This window comes from Pholcus phalangioides, unplaced genomic scaffold, assembly GCF_987345545.1.
Source record: "Pholcus phalangioides strain wild (caught in Gottingen) unplaced genomic scaffold, Ppha-v1.0 ptg000015l_1, whole genome shotgun sequence".
Lineage (NCBI taxonomy): Eukaryota > Metazoa > Arthropoda > Arachnida > Araneae > Pholcidae > Pholcus > Pholcus phalangioides.
Window position 1 is genome coordinate 19,792,356 of NW_028301608.1, and position 21,991 is coordinate 19,814,346.

General features: G+C 35.1%; 1 protein-coding gene across 1 annotated transcript in view; it reads right to left on the reverse strand.

Annotated features, from left to right (window-relative positions):
• Positions 1–1,106: 1,106 nt before the first annotated feature.
• LOC149075632 (uncharacterized) overlaps positions 1,107–21,991 on the reverse strand; it is a 72,028-nt gene continuing 51,143 nt past the window's right edge. Inside the window, exons 2-3 of the mRNA XM_089245420.1 lie at positions 5,757–6,002; positions 1,107–1,509 (exon numbers count right to left, since the gene is read on the reverse strand). Coding sequence (XP_089101546.1) covers positions 5,787–6,002 — 216 coding nt within the window. The 3' untranslated portion in view covers positions 1,107–1,509; positions 5,757–5,786. The remainder of the gene's footprint in view (positions 1,510–5,756; positions 6,003–21,991) is intronic.

Here is a 21,991-nt window from a genome sequence, read left to right on the forward strand (position 1 = left end):
CTATCACTTTTTCTTAGTTATTTCATTTCAAAGTTAGGGGCCCTTTTTCTGGAACACCCTATATACGGTATGTCATGTTGAAAATTCAACTCAGCATAAAAATCTTTCACATGGCAAATAAAATTCTATGCGCTGTTTGATATAATTTGCTGGAGTCTTTTCTTTTACGCGATGTAGGTTTGAAACGCGATAGTGACGTGTTTTGTTTTGAATGGTTTATGTATGGAAGTTGCTGTAAAAGATCTTTATGAACAAAAATATCTGGGGGGAATACTGGAAGATTTTTACATTTAAAACATTAACATTTCCGCCATAAATGAGAGCTGCTTTGACTATTTTACGTATAGTAAAGAAATCTTAAAAACAAAAAAAAACACACAACCGCATTACCAAGGGGAAAAAAAGCGACATACCTGGTCATTAAATATGCAAACGAATAAATGCAGAAAGAATTTATTTTCTTGAGTACTAATTAAATTTATCTATTCTTAAGGTTTTTTTCTCTGAGGGAAAAATGCTCTGATGCTCACCATGAAGATTTTCCTACCACAATTTTTGCACTTTTCGCTAATTTCCAGCAATTTTGTAAGGCTGAATAGTTGAAACGACAAAATTTCAGCCATAAATGAGAGCTCTTTTGAAAATTTTACGTATGGTTGTAAATTCGGAAGTATAAAACTTAGGTATATTTTCTGTTCATTTGACTCAACTTGTTTGGCCGAACGTGTCTCTTTTTCTTTTATAATAACTTAACTCCGTTAAACATTTTCGGAAGTAATACATAAAACTTAATACTGCGGGAATACACACTAAATAAAATTCTAGAATTTCTTCACTGAAAAGCAAAGTTTTAAGAAATGTGTTTGTAAGTATTTCATATCTAAGATTTAATAGAAAATATTTCTAGAATTCTTTCCTTTTCAAAAGCTTAATCATTAAAAGCTTTTCATATTAGCGTGTGTGTGTGATTATATAAACAATATAATCCCCTGATATTTCCGTAGATCTAATCTCAAAAATGTGAACTATTCGATTGCGAGGAGAAAAACATTTCGTATGAATTTGAATTATAGGTATTAATAAAGTAAAAACGAGAACGAACTTCTGATCATCAAAATAACAAAATCAATATTTATTTGGTGAAATATAACGCAAAGAAATAAACAGGTATACAGGTAAGTTGGTATTCAAATAGATTTAGAAGAAAATAAATTTTGAGATATATGTGTTTTTATACATACTGTGTATTGTGAGTGTTTTTTATACATAGTTAATACACATATGGTGGAAGAACATTTCTTTTCTGGTGTGATTTGGTAGATAAAAAAATGGGGAAAAATAAATTTCCACAATTTGTGTATAAAAAACAAGATTGGATACATGTTTATGTAATAATGCATAAAATTGAATGATTTCGATTTTTGTAGGTCTTGCAAAAAAAAAGTAATTTGGTAGAAGTGAAGGCTCCTGGATTTTTTTCCGAAAGATTGCACAGATTGCGTGGAAACCCTGAAAATATATAAAAGATATAAAACAATTTTATAAAAAGTATTAATAAAGAAAGAAAGAATTTAGATTAGGGGTCTTCAACCTTTCAAACACGGTGGGCCAAATTGAAAATTTCCACGAAGCCCGCGGGAAAGCAATTCATGTGATTCAGTGACATCAGCGTTAATAGAAGGGGCCAATGGGGCTCCGAGTTTTAAATAAGGACAAATATAGCTACTACAATATCGACAAATACACCCCTATCCAGTCGCCTTAGGGACAAAAATAATTGAAGAATTTTATGTATTCTGAAATTATTTCTTTTACTTATTATAAATTTCACAATTAGTTCTGAAATAATTTTTTTCACCAATTCAGTAAAAGTTTCTGATTAATTGCTGATTAAATTAATTAATTCTGAGATTAATTTTTAATCTGAAATCACTTTAAATAATTCTTTAATTATTTGTTTCGGCAATTTTGAAATTGTTTTCCTCTTCTCACACAGTATATCTTGAAATAATTTCTTTCAATAAATATGCGAATAATCTTTTTATTGATTGTCAAAAATAATTTCTATCAGAAATTATTTAATTATTATTATTTTATTATTTTATTATTAACCCTCTCTGATTTATGTTATTTTTTTCACTAATTCTGAAATTATTTGTTTCAGTAATTCTGAATTTTCATAAATTCTGGAATTATTTCTTTCATTTATTATGAAATTATTTTCTTTTATTAATTATAGAATTAAACGTTTTTCAACAATGTTTTCAACCATTTTCTGAAAACGATCAATGGGCCACAACAAAAGCTCCGAGGGCCAAATGTGGCCCGTGGGTCATGCGTTGAAGACCTGTGATAACGATTATATAAATTTATGTTGGGGGGGGGGCATACTTCAGCAATATTTAATACTTTTTGTCATTCAGAAGTCCCTTATCCGTATCTTTCTCTGTAAAAATTAGACTCATACATACATTTCTACTTTTGAATCAAATGAAGATACACCCTCTACACCACAGTTTCTCAACCTTTTTGTCCCATCGGCCCCTTCTTCAGAAAATTTTTTCTCCCATCGCCCCCCAACACAATCTAACCTATAGGATCCTATGTTATACCTAGCTTCTACCGCTCCCTGGAACATTCCATCGCCCCCAAGGGGGTGTTAACGCCCACGTTGGAAATCATTGCTCTACACCATCTGTATGTTTGTACAAATGTTGAAAAATATTTTATAAAAGAAGTTATCAGTCATCTCAAAAGTCATCCAATCTAAAATTACATAAATCTGTACATCATACTACAGGTACCCAAACCAAATAAAACTTGTTTTCAAATTTTTTTTTCTGTGGTTAGCTTTTGAAATATTAAATTTACTTCCACAATTTATGATTGAAAAAAAATCATGCACATCTTTACTCGTAAATGCGAAATCATTTAAAGTATCTGTTTGCTTATTTATTAGAAAATTTAAAGTATCTGTTTGCTATTGTAATGAAAGTGTTACTATTCATAAAATTGTACCATAATATGTTTCTTTCATCTTACATACGTCACCGATTTTTCTGATACATGACGATTTTTTTAAATCATTAATTCCATTCTTATTGCTACTTATCGCTTTGTACAGTCAAACCTCGTTAATGAGTCACTCTTGGAAGAGCAAAAATATGACTTCGTAAGCGGAGTGACTCGTTAAACGGAGTAAACTATAGCTGTGCCAATTTCTATCTGAGGACAATTGGGACTTCCAAAAAAGTGACCCGGTAAGAGGAGTGACGTGTTAACCGGGTGACGCATTAACGAGGTTTGACTGTATATATATGATATGGTAAATGTAATATATGTAAATCCGGTTATATTATAAATAACTACGTGTTTTTAAGCGTAATCGCCGAACAATTTGGAAGTTTGATAGATTTCCTAAAAATAATCACTTTTACTGTCGATTATGCACTGTACCAAGCGTCGTTGGTAAATTCAATAAGTACTAAAAATTATTACTTTTACCGGTGTTTATGAATAATACCGACGCGTCACGTCGTTGGTAAATATGATAAATCGTACTATATGATATACTATACATGATAATTCATACATGTATTGTATCATTATATCGGGGTACGATTGTAAAATTTTTTATCGTTATATCGGGGTCTGATATCCATCACACATACTACACTCATTTGGATTTTTTTCATGTTTATCAAATTAACTAATTACATTAGACATTATACATAATAATACATAATACATTATTACATAATCACAAATAAAGACGATAAATTACAAGTATTTATCAAATTCACCAACGACGCTTGTGGGTATTATGCATATTCACCAGTAAAAGTGTGATAAATTTATCAAACTTACCAAACGATTATTATTTTTCGGGTCTCACAAGCAAGCTTACCCCCAAAATATTTTGCTACTGTATATATGTACAGTATATATATTTGCTTTATCAAATTTATAAAATTAATGTTATCAAATTTATAAAATTAATGTTATCAGATTTAAAAAATAATTTTATTGATTGTTAAACATAATACTGACGAAGATATTTCAATTTACCTATCTAAAGTAAATCATTGTTTGAGCATTTTCACACTACAGTCGATCCCACTTATAACGTCACCAATTAAAACGTTTTCCCGCTTAGTAAGACACGTTCGGGGTCCGGACTCTAATTCACATATATTTAGATTTCCCATTCAAAATATTTTCTCCGCTTACGACGTTTTTCATGACTGCTTTTTGGAAAACGTTATAAGTGAGATCCAATGTATTTTACATATAGAAAATATAATTAATGCTGAACGTTATAGTTTATGAGGATGGACTGGAAAATGGACAGCATCGCAGCAAACTGCCATGTATTATGGATCAGGGACATTCAGGTTGACGCAGGTCACTTTGAAACGAAACAACTCGAGATTATAATTTACCGCTGTAATGTCGTTGGGTCAACTACTTCAGAGATGACATGCCAAGGCGTAACGCCGACCTGGAATTGAAGATGACAGTCAAAAAGGGGATTAACACTGCCACCTAATGTGTTTCAAAGACAATGTCGGAGCTTTGTAAATATTCCCTTTATAAAGAGACCGAATCGGACATAGTGAATACACGGTGAAACGCGTGGGTTGACATCTATTTCAGAGTTTGGCGATTATAAGTTCGCATCCATTGAGTACAGAATTTTATGAATAGTAATCACTTATGACAGCAGGATTGGAATTTTCAAATGTGACTAAATTATCTCCAAATCTATGATTATGAAGCTTTATACGGGCAATATATATATATATATATATACTGTATATATACAGAGTGGATACTATTGACCGCTCAATAATTACACACGTGATTTCTTGTGAAAACTAACATGGAAAATGTTTTCAGTTTTTTGATTTGACCAATATTATGGAGTTATAACGCATTAAAACTTGCTGACGGACTTTCGAATTCTGCCAAATTCAACGAACGTGCAAAGTAATAACAAGATTAACATCACTCTTATCACTCTACACTCCACACCAGTGTTTCCCAAAGTGTTCAATACCGCCCCTTTGTGGGCGATTGAATGGTCTAGTAAGGGGTGCGATAGAAGCTACGGGTATTACATAGGATTCTATGGGTTAACTTGAGTTGGAGGCGGTGAAAGAAATATTTCTGAAGAAGGGGGGAGGGTGAGGTAACAAAGAATATGAACAACTGGGGTATACACGAATAGGAAAAAGTACCAATTGTGAAGGAAAATGAACTGCGAACTTGGCTTCTGACGGGAATGAATATTTCAGGTCATTTTCAATTAACGGCAATCCGTGGGCATAGACGAAGATAGACTTGGAAGTCTGGGGGGGGGGGGGCACGATGATGATGATGTCAAGTCATATATGCACATATACATTAGATCTTCCCACTCCACTTTTGATGCTGGGGGGGGGGGCGTATCACCGCCCATGCCCACTGGGGGCAAATTTTTATTTCCCGTTTGGCGTAACTGACCGTTAGAAAACTGACACGCCACAAATTTTCAAAACTTCACAACTCCCTTAATATTTGTTCGATCCTAAAACGGAAAACACTTTTCCACATTAGTTTTCCCACAAGGAATCACGTGTGTAATTATTGGGCGGTTCATAATATCCACCCTATATATTCACCTTGGAATTTCGAATGTGTAATAAATGTAAACAAAGTCGTGTTTTGATGGGTGTAAAAAAGATTCAAACTGATTTGGGTATAGCATCACTTACAATGAATAACTTTTCTCCATTGTTTTATTTTTAACGCTTTTTCCTAAAGCAGGATACGGCGTTGAAGTAACATCTCCAGTAGGTGTTACGGGATTGACCACGCCGATGCAGGGGCATCTCGTCCGCTATAACAGGGCCACCTGGTTCCTCTTCTTCATCCTCTGGTGCGAAAGCTTGGTGTAGGGCGTACATCAATTTGTTCAACAACACCGTAGATCTTTTCCGTATTTCTCGTGGCTCAGACTCCTGTAAAACAAATGATGCAGTTCATCAATGTGACACAAGCTAAATATGCAATTTAGAGTACAAATTACTCTTCGTTGGACAATTTGTCTGTTGTGGCCTTCGTATTTGCATTTAAAGTCACTTCGGGTAAATTGCCCAACAAGGTGACTTGTAAAAAAAGTGGAAAAGAGAAGAAAAGAAATGTAGATATTAAATAAAATAAAGACATTGTTTTAAAAAAAATATCTTAAAAAATGTGGATGTCATAGAGCCAAAATAAAGCAACTCAAGTTTGCAATAACTCGAAGAAAAAGAGGCTGATGAGTTGCTGAAATTTAATAAAATAAAAATGTATACGGGAATGGATTTAGTATAAATACGAACTGCTTTTCCAACAAAGCTGTGGAAACAATAATTTTTTCTTTGCTCTCATTTAAAACAATTGGTATCCTTTTAAATCAAATTAAGACTTTCCCAATCCATTGAGTATAAATTAATTCACTTAATTTTTTTTATTATCGTAATTGCTTGTAGGTTGATGCGGCAAATTGAATAGAAATTTCAATTAATTTAATACAATTAACATAAATCTAATTTCAATAATCATGATAGTCAAATCTGTCATTTCATATAAATGAAAGAAATGAACTTAGAGAGAAGTAATTATCATTTGTGCATTTGAGGATTTGTTTTGAAAGTAATAGGGGAAAAATGAAGGTTGAAATCTTCATTTTTCATGCCATAAACGCGGGCTACTTTGGCACACTGGGGTGTTACTTTGTCCCAAAAAACGAAAAGAAAAAATCGTAACAGATGTACTTCTGATTGCATCAGGTTCGCATAGTAGCCGGCAGTTTCGCATCACTATTTAGGTAAGCCCACCTTCAATTGAGTTCTGATACTCGCCGCTATGTTTTAGCAGTGTTGTTTTCATTACCCTATCAGATATGCGTGCTTCATTGTTGTCAAACTTTCGTTTGTACAAGGAATCCAGTACATGATACAGTTTCGGTAAGTAGCAAAATTTTTAAAGCCAATATCATCCCGATTAAGTATATGTAAAATTATTTTGTTGAACTGTCAAGGTTTTTGGTAAAATGCGTAGATCAAAAACAGTATTGGCAACTCCAAAAAACGGGTTACTTTGTCCCAAAAAAAGTTAGATGAAATAGCGGAAAATGCTTGAGCCACACTGTGAACTGGTAGCGCTAAAACTAACAACAAGACTGTTGAGGAAAATAAGTCATTAGAGTCAACTCCGCCAAAAAACTGTGGAAACCCCAAATCTCTAAAGGACATTGGTAGAAGGAAATACATTGTTTGCACACCGCACACACGCGCCTTGAACGCAATTTATCATTTATTATGTCATTTTTTTACCCGTAAATAACCATTAATGTATCGCTCTGTAAATCTCGCAAAATTGACGAAAGACTTGGCCAGTCTGGCGACAGCGATGATTTGGGGATGTCATTCCACCAAGGAAGTGTAAAGATAACGCAAGAATCGTCGAGATTTTTCTGGAAACTTTATTTTCGGCTATACAGTGACGCTACCAGCAGAGCACTAGGAGAAGTTTGTAGAATTTTATTCTGGAGACGAGTTTTTTCTTATTTGTAGGTTGTGTTTCAAATCGCTGCTTGTGAATACGTGTACATAGCTGTTCCGTAAAATAAATTTGTCTTGTATGTGAAATTGCTCGGTACTCTGCCATTTCGAGTGTTTGCCAGAGACATATTCGGAACAATATTTTCCAGGACTGATTATGAGTGTAGCAGAACGTCCGATTTTTTTAACTGAAGGTCCGATATGGCACAAGTGTCCAAACACTTGAAAATTATTGAAAAGAGTAGAGAGAGTTTTTTTCTGAGAATACTGTTTTGCCAAGAATTGAAAGTTAGTTTTTGAACTTATAAAAGATTGACACAAGGCTCATAGTTTAGGTATCGTACCTATTTGAGACTTCTAATAAGACTAATGTCGTTTAGTCTTTCCTCTTTCTTGATTTGCGAACATTTCTTTGCTTTGACAACCAGTGTGAATGGATACGTGAGAGAAGTTTTCCTTCAAAACCAGAGGGTTCCATTGCTCCAAGCATGCTTCACAGTGTTTTACAACAGGAATATTTGATGTGGGACAAAGTTTCCCCAACGTATGGGCCACTTTCTCCCAAAATAAAAATAAATATATTTCATAAAAATATTATGAAATATAATGGAGGGGATTTGTTATATACAGGGTGTTTTGTTAATGAACCAGCAAACTCAGAGGGGTGTTGGTGGACATCAAGAGAAACAAAAATTGCAATGGAACGTAGTGTCACAAACCACTTTGAGAGGATGAAAATCGCGAAAAACGCATGCAGGTTTCGACGTCACGCTCAAACGAAAAAAAGTACAATAATAACTGCAAAAAGATTTATTTGATTAATTATTACAAGAGTTGTGTTGTAAAAGTGGTTGCCGCCGACGTCATTGCACAGTCTACAACGACGTAGTCGATCGATCGTGGCGAAGGTAGTATGCTGCGGACAACGCCTAATCGGATATTGCTGTTGGTACATCCACTGTGCTAAGCGCCCATTGTCATCTGTTCAACCGTAAATCAGATACACATCAGCGTATTCCTCGTTCGTGTAGTCAGCCATCACGATACTCACTGAAACGCACAACTAACGGCTACACGGGCTTACTACCGCAATAGCGCTAATTTACGTCGTCCGCTGCGCGTAATCCTACCCCAGCGCATGCATTTCACGACGCTGCTTACGTCATATATGGTGAGTGAACCCACGAATGCATTCAGCGATCAACTGACATCCACCTTTCGTCTCCTCTGGATTCAGAGCTTGCATGCGTTTTTCGCGATTTTCACCCTCTCAACGTGGTTTGCGACACCATGTTCCATTGCAATTTTTGTTCCTCTTGATGGCTACTAACGACCCTATGAGTTTGTCGGCCCATTAACAGAACACCTTGCATATCATAATGCTTTTTAACGAAAGGTTTGAACTATTTGAAAAATTACTTTAAAAATCTCAGTATTTTTTGTAATTGTTATTTTCTAGCATGAGATTAAATAAAAAGTTTTATAAAAGTGAGGCAAAAAGTATAATCCGTGTTTACGGTACTTTTCTGGAATAACGTACATTAATTAGTGTCGACATCCATTCGGTGAGTGAAAGATTAGACCACTCGTCGTTTTCCCTTGTGACATCACTCTTGATCAAGACTAACATGTGGTTGACGTTTCCCAGTAGAGGCTTCTAAATTAATAAAATATTATTTTAACATTCTACAGATCGCTCCCCGTATTCATCGAAGCGTGTTTCTAGAAGTTCATCTATTTAGGATTTAAACAGTAACAAATTTCATTCGCCCCTCCCCTAAAATCGTGACTGGCAAGTGGTCTTTTGTGAAGCTAGGCCCCATATTAGTTTTAAAAAAAAAGTAGGTTTAAGTGTAGTTGGAATTTTTATAATACGGATCGAAATCATCATCGAATCTTCAAGGTTTGGAATTGAAATGTTGTATTATATTGCAGTATACCGGTATTGCAATGTTGGATGACATTTCTCTTTCATCCATGACACATGCTAAGATTGAAGATGTCCCAATATAATGTCCAACGTAGCTATTTTTTCCCCCGGTCTAGACTATTATTTTACCAACTGAAAGGCCGATAGAAAGTGTTATAATATACAGAAAGTGTTGACTAGTTAGAAGGGAACGTGGAGTAATCAGTGAGAATGATGAGAATATAGCTGGGGAGTTATGCAATATATATATACCGACTTGGATGGCTTCTCGATTAACAACACATCATGGGGCAAATTAAAATGTGCTATAATAAATGCTGGAAGTTTGGGAAATAAAAAAAGATTTCTTGTGTGGAATTCTATGATTGCTGTGGAGGATCTTCATCATGTAGCCGTTACAAAAACTCGAGAAACGATGGGGATGAATATCTGGTACGATAGTTTTTTTTTCAGAGTTATGTCAGGTATGAAGGGGGAGGTGAATTGATATATATGTTAAATCATGCTTACACGCTAGGGAGTGTAACGTACAGAGTAGTGTTATTGAAACTACATGGAGATGGAACTTGAAAACAAAAAGGGTTGTGAGCTTATTATTGGAGTATGCATCTGTTGACACAAGACATTATCAAGAACAATCTTAAGAAAATCTTTATCCTTTCCGATAAGGATCCTAATTACATTTCCGAGCTACACAATATTTCCTATATATGTAAGCATAAGAGGGTTGTAATACTAGGGGACTTCAAATATCCGGGTATGGGGAGATGGTATTTTTCGGCCTGAAATATACTAAGGAATTGAATTTTCTGGATGATATGCCGAAACTGATATTTGGAAAGAAAAGTAATTTTGTCTCCTCCGCGAATCAAACCTGGGTCCCCTTGCATACCGGGCAAGTGCGCTAACCAATACACCAGAGAGCACTTTTCAATTCCTTGTAACACGCATTAGTAGCGTGAAGCGTTGAGTGGAGTCATAGCCTCCCTTAACTACAGCAATTTTCGCCCCAGTTGGCATTTTGTATGAAGAGATGGTATTTTTTTCGGCCTGAAATATACTGAGAAATTTCATTTTCGGGATCTAGCATAGCATCCAGAAAATTGCACATCCAGAAATACCACGGCCCTGCCCTATCTTGAGAAGGATATAGACTTGGTTGAAGGGGAGAAAAGAAGAGCCACTAGAGGATTGATGGGTATGCAAGGTTTGAGGTATAAAGAAAGACCCGTGATTCATTGAATATGTTTTCTCTGGAAAAACGTAGGCGTCGTGGAGATATGATTGAGATATTTAAGTTTCAAGGGGATAGATATGATGAATCATGAATTTTTTTACGCCGTCTTTCAAATACTTCGACTCGGGAACACTAGTTTCGATTATTTACGGGTGATTCTAGGTTATTGTGTCGCAAAGGAGCTTATTTATTTTTATTTCCTTTTCTTTTTACTTTTTCCAGTCACCTTGTTGAGCAATTGACTTGTTGTTGTTTCTGATTTTGTATTTGTATGTGTATTTGTTATTTCAGATTTTTCCCAGCAGTAATCGAATTATGAGTATATTTCGTGAGCCATGCTGCTAATATGTTCTCTAGAAAAATAAATATCAGTATAATCTTTCTGAGCAAGGTAGTATGAAAATACAACGAGATAATTTAACGGCAGTAAAATTTAATGCGCAACACATGAACGGGAAAATGCATTATAAACGTATTCTCGCAATTCCCTTACTAAAATAAAACTTTTATGCTTCGATTCTCGACAAATAATGCTATTTGAGGTAGCGCAATTAATTTAAAGTTGATTAATGCTGAACTGTTTTGCTGGATTTATTTTCCTTCCGAAGAAAAAAAAGCCGCAAACATGACTCCTTAAAAGGCCACGCGCGCGCTATCGCATACGTTCATAATTACCTTAGGAGATTAATTTAATGAGCTTATAAGACATATCTATTATATTTGAACCGATGGTACTTTAATCAGCTTGGAATTTTATAATACCATCTTGGAGAAAATTGAATCATCAATGCGACCTTTCCTAGGGAAAATATCAGCTTTTTTATAACACATCAATTTTTCAGTGAAAAAGTAATTGAAAAGCAAGATAATATGTATTAATATCATAAAAATTCACATTTTTGAATAAAAAAATAATCCATTTTCCATATTCAAGAATTAGATTTGTAACACTTCCTTATTTGAGCCATATTTATTGTTGAAAATTCTTTTTTTTTTTTTAAATCTCGAATATTTTACATCAGATTCTTCAAATTGGATTATATGACGTTTCAGAATATAAATGTAGGCCTCACAGTACGCGGAAATAGGCTATTATTTATTTAGCAGGCTATACATAGCTTTGTCTAACTCGTTTAAAACATTTTTTAGTGAAATACTTTTAAAGTAGGTTAACGATAATCCAAATATTTTAATAAAATAATAACTAGTTTTTTTTATACATCTCCAATGATTCTCTCAGACATCTCACATTTAGTTGTTATTGAAAATTCTGCACCTTTTACTTTTATCAGGAAAGAAGTTTTACCTTCACATTTATTTTTAAATATATTAATTTTTCTAATTCTCTACGTGATATTCGAAGCGATAGGTAAGAAGTATAGAACTATTTCACACAAAATTATGTTATATCATTCTATTTTTTTTTTTTCAAATTATCTGCTAAAAGAACTAAAAATTAAGTTTTGAATGAATCAGTAAAATGGTATTTTCCCGATATAGGGTGATCCAAAACTCACAGAAAATTAAGAAAAATCAATATTCCATATAAAGTATCGTCGTACTGTTCTCATAGAAATATGCAGAAAGAGAAGTGAAATTTCTATTTCTATATATATTGACTGAATATTTCGTTTTTGGTCGTTTTTGGTCGTTTGATGGCGCTTTTGATGTTTCAAGTCAGCTGCCATGCGTAAACTGCATAAGATCACTGCACAAATACTTTACTCGAAAGAGCAACCTCTTGATAAAAATTAAATTTAACTATAAAGTTAATAAAGTTGATTTTATGGAAAGAACCCTCTTCTTTATATGCATAGCTGTGGAAGCAACATGCAGCAGCCCTTTTGGAAATAATTTACAAATTCATGTAAATATTTTTCCCTTTTTTCTGTGACTTGTGAATCAGCTAGTAATACAGGATGGTTCACCAAAAATGTCCAAAAAGAATGGAAATCATCTGATTCATTCTGACTAAAATATGAAAAATGATCAGCAAAGAGTGCGAAAATTTTCCGTGATGGTTGAACCTGAGAAAAAATTATTATCTGAGTGAATACAAAAATTATAATACTTCTATGAACCCCGATCCAAAAAAACATCATCGAAAAATTTACATCTCTCCATTCATCTCGAAAGTAATTCACCCCATGGCAACAGGGTGAAAATTTTCCAAGATATATTAGGGTAAAATTCCTGATTTTCGTCACTTTTCATTTCTTTTCGAAGTCTCGAAAGTTTTCGAGACATGTAGGGATTAATTTGCATGCACGAATTATACGCTGCTACGCATAAGTAACGAACCGGCCCTCTTACATACTTCTGTGTGTGAATAAAGATTTCTTCCCTTACAAGTGTATTTCATCGTGGTTTGAATGTTCATGTGAAACGAAAATAACACAAATATATTCCCATTGTCCTCGGACAAAACAATTATTCAATTCATGTTAAGTGAGTAGAGGTTCGACTGCGTATGGAACCAAAAGCTAAAAACATCCCTGGAAAGAAAGAAAACCATATTTCTCTTGTTGAAACGCCATTGTTCCTTTATATATATGTAGGGCCTATACAATTCGCGGCTAACTACATGGTATTGAAAAATTTCTAGTTTAAAACGGCATTTAATATAGCATCACGTCATTAAAACCTTTTACCGGCCGAATTCCGATTTAGATAGATTTTCGTAATTTTTTCATTTTATTTCCTTTTCTGATCCTTCAATTTAGACCAGTGATTCCCAACGTGGGCGTTAACGTCCCCGGGGGGGGGGGGCGATGGAATGTTTCAGGTCGGCGGTAGAAACTACGGGTATAGCATAGGATTCTATGTGTTAGATTGAGTTGGGGGGCGCTGGGAGAAAAAATGGAATGAAATGAAAAAGAAATGAACATGAAAAAAATTTACTTTATTTTTTTCTGATTAATGATGTTCCCAATTGGGAACATTACATTGGCCCTTAAAAGAAGTACAAAGAGACTGTACGATAACCTTCTATGATGCTTTATATTGGATGCAACTAACTATAATCCCGAACTCATAATAAGCTTGGAAAACAAATTTTCTTTTGCAAGTTTCAACTATATACGAAGTTTTTGAAGAATTTTTTTCCTTGACTGTAGTAGTTTTTTTGTTGTTTTTTTCGGCAACGATAACTAAACGCATATTTCAAATGAACGATGTCGACGTTGAAACGTTATCGTCAAAACTTAATTCACAACATGATTGAAAAGTGCATTATGAAAGTATCGTCGCAATTCTCTTACATAAATAAAAACGTTTACGCTTCGATTCACGATAACAACGCTAGCATGGGAATAGTATAATTAATTCGAAATTGATTATTGGCGATTTGTTTTGTTAGATTCACTTTTCATCTTGAAAATAAAACCATCGAACATGACACTTTAAAAGGCCATGCGTGATCTATCTTATTAAGATATATATATGATAAGATTATCTATTCATCTTATGAGATATATATATATGATGAGATTTTAATTTGTATTATATTAATGGCATCGATGATATTTTAATAAGCTTTAATATTTTCCGATACGATCTTCGAGACAATTGAATCCTCAATGCGGACGTTGCTAGGGAAAATATCAACTTTTTATGACGCATCTGGAAAGTTTTTGATTGGATTAGTAATTGAAAAGTAAGATACTACACTGTATAATACCATAAAAATTCGCATTTTTGAAATAATCATCCGTATTCCGGATTCGAGAATTCTAATTATAGCGTTTTCTTTAGGCAACTGATTTATTATTGAAAATTTTCATTTCCTTTTTTCTTTAATCTCTCCAGCATTAGATTCTTTAAATATTCTAATATTTTTAAATTGGATAATCTTACAGAACGCGAATGTTAACCTCACAGTACGTTCCAGGAAACGAAACCATGACAGCAGAAATAGACTATTAATTGCTTAGAAGGCTACACATGACAACTGATAATACTTTCTATTTTCGTCGCTAATCATTAATAACCACGAAGAATTAAGAAAATGCATTAAAGATAAAAGATCGAAAAAGCATTTACTAAAAATCAGCTTATAAAACCGAGTATAAATAGCTGATTAATTGAAAATAGGAGATACGTACAGCATAATTAATCTTATATTTTCAATATTATATACAGGGCACTAAAAGAAAATTCCTTAGGCTACATTTCACTCGTATCAATAGCGAACTCCTACAGGCATACCTTCAATAACAGGGGTTCTTAACCCTTTTCAGTCGCGACGCAAAATCTACAATAAGATCAGATTCGCTACCCGTGGAACTGTTTGTTTTTAAAATTGATGAAACCAGTGATGCAATAAGAGAGTCTATTTTTATAACATCACTTGTGTGTGGATTTGCACGACTCATCTAAGAAGCCGCTGCGAATTAAGTTTTAGTCTTGACACATAGTTCAAGAATCCCTGGCCGTAAGCGGATTGGTAAGACCCCCTTCTAAAATGTATGTGAATTAAGTTAAGGTCACAACCCATAGCTCAAGAATCCGTCACTGTAAATTGATTTGTACGACCCATCTCGGAAGCCCCTGTCAATCAAGCTCGAGTCATTACTCATAGCTCAGGAATATTGGCAATAAGTGGATTTTTACGATCCATTTTTAAAACCTATGAGAATCAAGTTTTGGTCGTCACCCATAGCTTAAGAATCCCTGGCTGTAAGTGGATTTGAATGACCGAACTCCGAAGTCACGGCGACCTAACTTTGGGTCGCGACCCATAGGTCAAGAATCCCTGAGACAAAGTATCAAAATAACGAGTAGAACTCATATAAGTCATTGATGTTGTAAGCGGTTGTACAGTTACTTCAAATACAAAAGCCAACTTTTTATGTAAATATAATATTAAAAATGAAAAATTATAAAATATAAAAATATGTACAGGGTGCATAGGTAACAGGAAGAGAGGGGATATGGCATTTTATTGGCGAACATTTGGTCCTAGAGGCGTACTTCCAATTAGAAAAAGTATCCAAATAACGTATAGTACCCAGATATGTCATTCATGTTACAAGGGGTCGGGCAGTTATCAAAATAAAAATGATACCTTTTTATACGGACACCCTGTTCTCCAGAACCCAATTACAAAGTTGTTGCCCAACCATTCCTGATACCAACTAGAAAAATTCCATGTTTCTAATTGCAATATTCACTGAGATCTTTGAAAAAGGGGGGGAAAGCTGCGAAAAAAACAGCGTTAAATACGGATAAACAGTTTTACCCACATCATCAATAACAACCATTTTCAATCCAATGCTGGATGAAGGTCTTCTGTATATTTTTCAATTCTGCTCTGTCTGATGCTTTAGCCATCCAGTTGACTTTGGCCACTTTCCTGATCTCGTCAATCCATCATGCGTGGGGACGCCTTCTCGAACGTTTAACACAACGGCGGTACCGATCTAGAGTGCTTGTGGTCCATCTGTTGTCCTGTCTTCTTGCAATATGTCCAGCCCATTTCCATTTCAAACGTTTGATTCTTTCCATGATATCATATACCTTTGTGTGGTTCCTTATCCAAGTGATTCGTTTTCTGTCTCTCCTTGTGATGCCTAGCATACATCTTTCCATGCTCCTTTGTGTTGTCTGTAGCCTTTGTATTGTGATGCTTGTGAGTGTCCATGTTTCAGCTCCATAAGTCATTGCTGGTAGCACACACTGGTTAAAACTTTTCTTTTCAAGCATAATGGCATGCGACTCTTCAGAATTACACAGTTTTTGACAAAAGTGCTCCATCCAATCCTGATCCTTCTGTTTATTTCATTAATGATTCTGTTGTCCATGGTAATTTCTTGACCCAGGTATACATAGCTTTCTACTTCTCCTGTCTCTGTGTTGTTGAGCAAGATTGTCCTCTTCAATGCAAAGGGGTTGAACATAACTTTAGTCTTTTGCAGATTCATTTTCAAGCCCACCTGAATACTTGCCTTCGCCAATTCTTGTACCATTTCTTTTAGTTCGTCTGGATTACTGCTGATAGCAACAATGTCGTCTGCAAAACGCAAATGGTTGAGAAATTCTTCATTTATTTTAATTCCTTTTTATCCCAATCCAGTTTTCTGAATACTTCTTCTAAAACAGCGGTAAAAAGTTTTAGTGAGATAGTATCACCCTGTCTGACTCCTTTTCCAAGTTTAATTTTTTCTTTTCCTTTATCCAAACGAATCGTTGCAGTTGCTTTGTCATATATTTTCTTGATGATATTGATGTAAGTCTTCTCTACCCCAATTATATCTAGAGCTTTAACAACAGCAGATGTGAGTCAAATGCTTTCTCAAAATCAATGAAGGCCATACATAACGGTAATTAGTATTCTTTGTGTCTCTCTATAAGTTCCCTGATTGTTTGGATGTGATCCATTGTACTGAATCCTTACCCACATATGACGCTGTTTCTTTTTCCGGGATCCCGAAATTTCGTCTCCGACATTTCGCACCTGTTACGTTTTGTCCCCAGCACATTTTGCCCCCGGAAATTTCGCCATTGAAAGTTTGCCTCGGAAATTGGAAAAAAAAACTTTTCACCGTATTAGTGACCATGTGATCCGGTGGGTGACCATATAATTGAGTATAAGTGAGGACGTGAGCATACGAGGCAGTGACCAAGTGAGTGGTTGAATGACAGTAGGAGTAAATGAGTGTGAGTGATTGTATGGGTGTGTGAGTGACCGTATGAGTGATGAAGTGAGTGTGTGTGAGTGAACGTACGAGTGATGAAGTGAGTGTGTGTGAGTGACTATAAGAATAGCCAAATGAGTAGGTGAGTGAATGACCACATGAAGGAAAAAGTGTGAGTGACTGTATGGTTGAGTGAATGACCATATCAATGATCAAGTGAGTGACTATATGAGTGAGTGAGTGACTATATGAGTTAGTGAGTGGTCGTATGAGTGAAAGAGTGACTATATGAGTGACAACGTGAGTAACCGTTTTAGTGATCAAGTTAGTGACCGTATGAGTAATTATTAAGACGCCTCTGGTCATTACTGAGGGTCCCACGTCTAGTAGGAGCTTCCCTGGAACAGTCATTCCATTCGTCAAAACTCAGGGGCAAAATCGCACATGATTTACATTCAAAATGTCGTTGCTCTTTGAGCGGCAGGGCAACGGCCTTGACGTTTGTTCAAATAAATCAATCTCGATACAACCTTCTATTTACTTTTTACATCCAAAATATATCATCATTACGTAGACCATAGGATGTACACAGAGAATCCCCAAGCTGTGAATAAGAGCATCCCAAATCCCTAATGTTATAGTGAAAGAAAAAGTTGAAGATATAGAAATAGATGCACTGAAAGTGTTACGCCGCTAGACATGTAAGCTGATAGATACATCGACGACGACGATCGCAGTAAACCCAGCAGAAAATGCATTGATATTTCAGTACTGATCGAATATATATGTGTGTGCTGGTGTTTACATCAAAAAGAGATCAAAGACCCTCGAAAGAAAGACATTTTTTTCCCCCGTGCACAAAAAATTCGAAAGTTTCGCTGAATACTGACAAGAAACATGTTTTTTTCCCTTCTTCTCGAATTACACTTTCGTGAAAAATGTGGACAAAGGTCCAAGAGCTTTTTTTCCCCTGAAGTTTGCGTAGCATTCAATGAAGCTGAGAGAACCCAACGCGAACGAATAGACCTCAATTCTAAGCATATTTTTTCCTTCAAAAATTTCAGAGAGGAAATTCGATATCGGAAACCCGGGTAACTTTAGGACGAAAATTGCACATGTTTTAATATGGTGTCCGTGACATGATTAACATGATTTCTGGGGAAAATATAGTTACAACCCACAGATTGCTTATATCCATGCCCGATTATTTAAAATTATTTATAAAATAAATAGGGAGAGATAATTATGTTTGTCCTAAAAGAGCAAAGGTGCTAAACCTTTAGGATAATGCGGGCCATTTCATTGATTTGAATACGTGTCGCGGGCCACTAAAGTGATCTTACATGAGCCACGGGGTCACTTAAGCGATCTGTGAATGTGTCGTAAGTGATCTGGACCAAGTGAGTAAGATTGAAGTGAAAGGATAAGTCACTCTCCGCTTATCCATACGAATGTTTTAACAACTGGCTGTTGCGAAGATGAATTTTTGGAAAGAGAGAAAATTCAACTGCCTTTGCGGGGGAATCGAATCCACGCCCTTTCACTTTCCGGGTGAACGCCCTAGACCACTAGACTACAAAGGCAACGAATCTCTCAATCTTTCCTTGGAGCTCGTGTGCACTGGAAGGAACCATACATAGGCGGCCGGGCATGACTCAGGCCAAGCTCACAACTATTGACGATGCCACCAGATGGCGAAATGAAAGTGAAAGGACGTGGGTTCGATTCCCCGCAAAAAGGCAGTTGAATTTTCTCTCTTTCCAAAAATTCATCTTCGCAACAGCCAGTTGTTAATACCTTCGTAAGACTAAAGTGATCTGGAAATGAGCTGCGGCCACTTAATGGTCTGTTACTGTACCATGGGTCACCCAAGTGGTCTATAAATGTGCCGCGGTTCATTCAAGTCATTAACAAATATATCGCGGGTTACCCAAGAGATCTGGGCATGTGCCGTGGGTCTCTTAAGCGATCTGTGAATGTGTCGTGGGCCTCTTAAGTGATCTGGGAATGTGTCGCGGGCCTCCTAAGTGATCTGTAGCTGTGCCGTGGGGTTCCTCAAGTGATCTCTTGTTATTTCCCTATGTTATATTACCTCACCCAAAAGGTAATTTATTTCTATTTCCAGCAGAGTTTCCGAATCTTATTTATCTTGTCACCCTTGTCAGAATGTTTTTTTCTATTGCCCTTCCCCCCTTTGTTATGACATCCCATTATATCCAGAATCAAATTTGTGAATTTTCCAACTATCAGTGCTAATCTTCATGAAATTAATGCGCTGAATAATTGAAAATCTAAGAAAAGTCAGTTATAATTTTCTGCGCTTTTGTTGTCTGAAAAGAAGTCGGTAAGATGCTATTCACTTTGCTCATGGAATCATAGCCTATTTACGTTCCAGGGCCGGACTTGGCCAAGTGCGACGGACGCAGCAGCACCAGGTCGCAAAATATTAAGAACCATTAGAATAAAAGGCATTGACTGTATAATCCACCGCAGCTGTCTAACGAACTCCTAGGTGGAAATTAAATAATAAACAATAGCTTCTAAATAACTATTTAGGAGCTACCGTCAACAACCCTTATTACACAGCATGCCTTCCTCGTTCCTTGCCACAGCCTTTTTTTCCCAACCGGTTATGGCGTTAAACATTATATAAAACGTATCTAAAAAAGTCAGTAAACTTCTTGGACACAATGTGTTTATATGCCATAAAAAGCCATATTTGCCATGTTACGCACCCATACAGTTATTGTGGCAAACCGCAGATGGCTTATCCCGGCCTTATAGTAATTTCAGTAACATAAAAATTAGTCTTTACCTCTTTGCGGTTCCATGAAACCGCATCAAGAAACAAAAGTACTTCATTGTTACAACCCCCTAACGATTAAGGAAGGTCCCCGCGAATCCGGTTTCTTAAAAGAACTTAAAAGCTATACAAAAAACGCTGAGGGACAAACATCCAGGGAGTCTTCCTCATTGTGAGAAAGACGCTACGAAGATAAACTACACCCACAAAGTGCCGAAAAAACCTCTGGACCACAAAAGTTTAAATTCTTGGAATGAACTTGTGACGTAGAAATTTTTCATATTTGTTCAGCTGTAATTTTGATTGAAAGGTAACATTTCCATTAATTTTCTTTCAAAACGATCATTTCCGAAATGCAAATGTAAATTTTGAATGTTGATTAAAAACATAGCATTTAAATATGTTTCTACTATTCCTACATCTACTATTCCACCTGTTGGGCTATTTTATACTTTTGTAAAACAAACGACAAACGTATTCCGGAAGATTACGTTTTTTACTTCTACTGTAGATTTAGCAAAACCTGAAATGTTCCCTTTTGAAAATAAGCTCCTTAAATGATACCGGGATAATACTTGGACGTTTTGAGACAAGCGCGAAAACTTTTGTCGAACTATCCAAGTTCTAAATTCTAAATTCCCTTCTACTTCAAATTCGATATTGCCATATAGTGACATAAAAAGGGTATTGCTGCTTTTATCCCATCGCGATCTTTGAAGAGCTGAACTCACTCAAGGAAATAAATCAAGTTTCAAGTACGATGTAAAAAAAATAGCTGATGTAATTAATTTAATTTTTATAACTAATATATTTTAAATTTTGCGATTCATGTAATGAGCGAAAAAAAAGAAAGAAAACGAGGTGAACCATGTTCAGAGTTCTTCTTTGTCCTCATGAAATTAATTTATCAAAACTTCTGACGAAATTTAGTATCATTAAAGAGAGTAATGAATGAAGTCTTTAATGAGCAAACTGGTTTATTGGTTAAATGAAAAAATAAAAACAAATTAGGCCTGATATCAAATTCTCATTAATCACACAAATTCTCATCATCGAATAAAGTTAAGAACAAAAGATAGGTCTATATCATTTTAATGCGTAGGTTTTTTTTAACGTTATTCTTTTTTTTAATTTTTTAATGTTTTTTCAAAAATAGGCCAAAAAATTTCTATTGTTTTTATCACAAAGATTTTCTTTTTCATAAAAGAATATAATTAATTGATTATTAAAATAAATAATTATTTTTCTGCCTGGCAGTCGAGTGGTTAGAGAGCTAGCCTATGACTGTGCAAGTCTAGGTTGGGGCATGGGTGTCTACTAACACTAACAAATTCCCTGGACAGATCATGCTGATCGCTTGGGAATACGCTAGGATCGCGTTATTCATTCATTTTCAAGCCTAAAGAAATGAATGTAGATAATTTTGAAAATGCATCTAATTTGAAAAAAAAAAGATTATAATTTTTAAAATTTAAAATTTGGAAGATTATATAAAAGTGATGTGTTTCAAGAAGAGGATATCAAAACTTTATGTTTAAAAGAAATTGATTTTATCAAAAGTTAGATAAGAATTGGCTATTTGATGACTTTTCGCTCACTAGAGCTAATTATACCCACAAATTTGAATCTAATGCCAAATTTGTTTTTCCATGCTTCTCAAAATTTACATGTTTTTTTGGGAATTTTGTGTGCTTCGAAACAAAATGTGAATGTGTTTCATGAATATTTTTGTCAATCACTTGAAGAAATACGGCATGCCAATTATTGAACATTCGATACGTGTTTATATCAGACTTA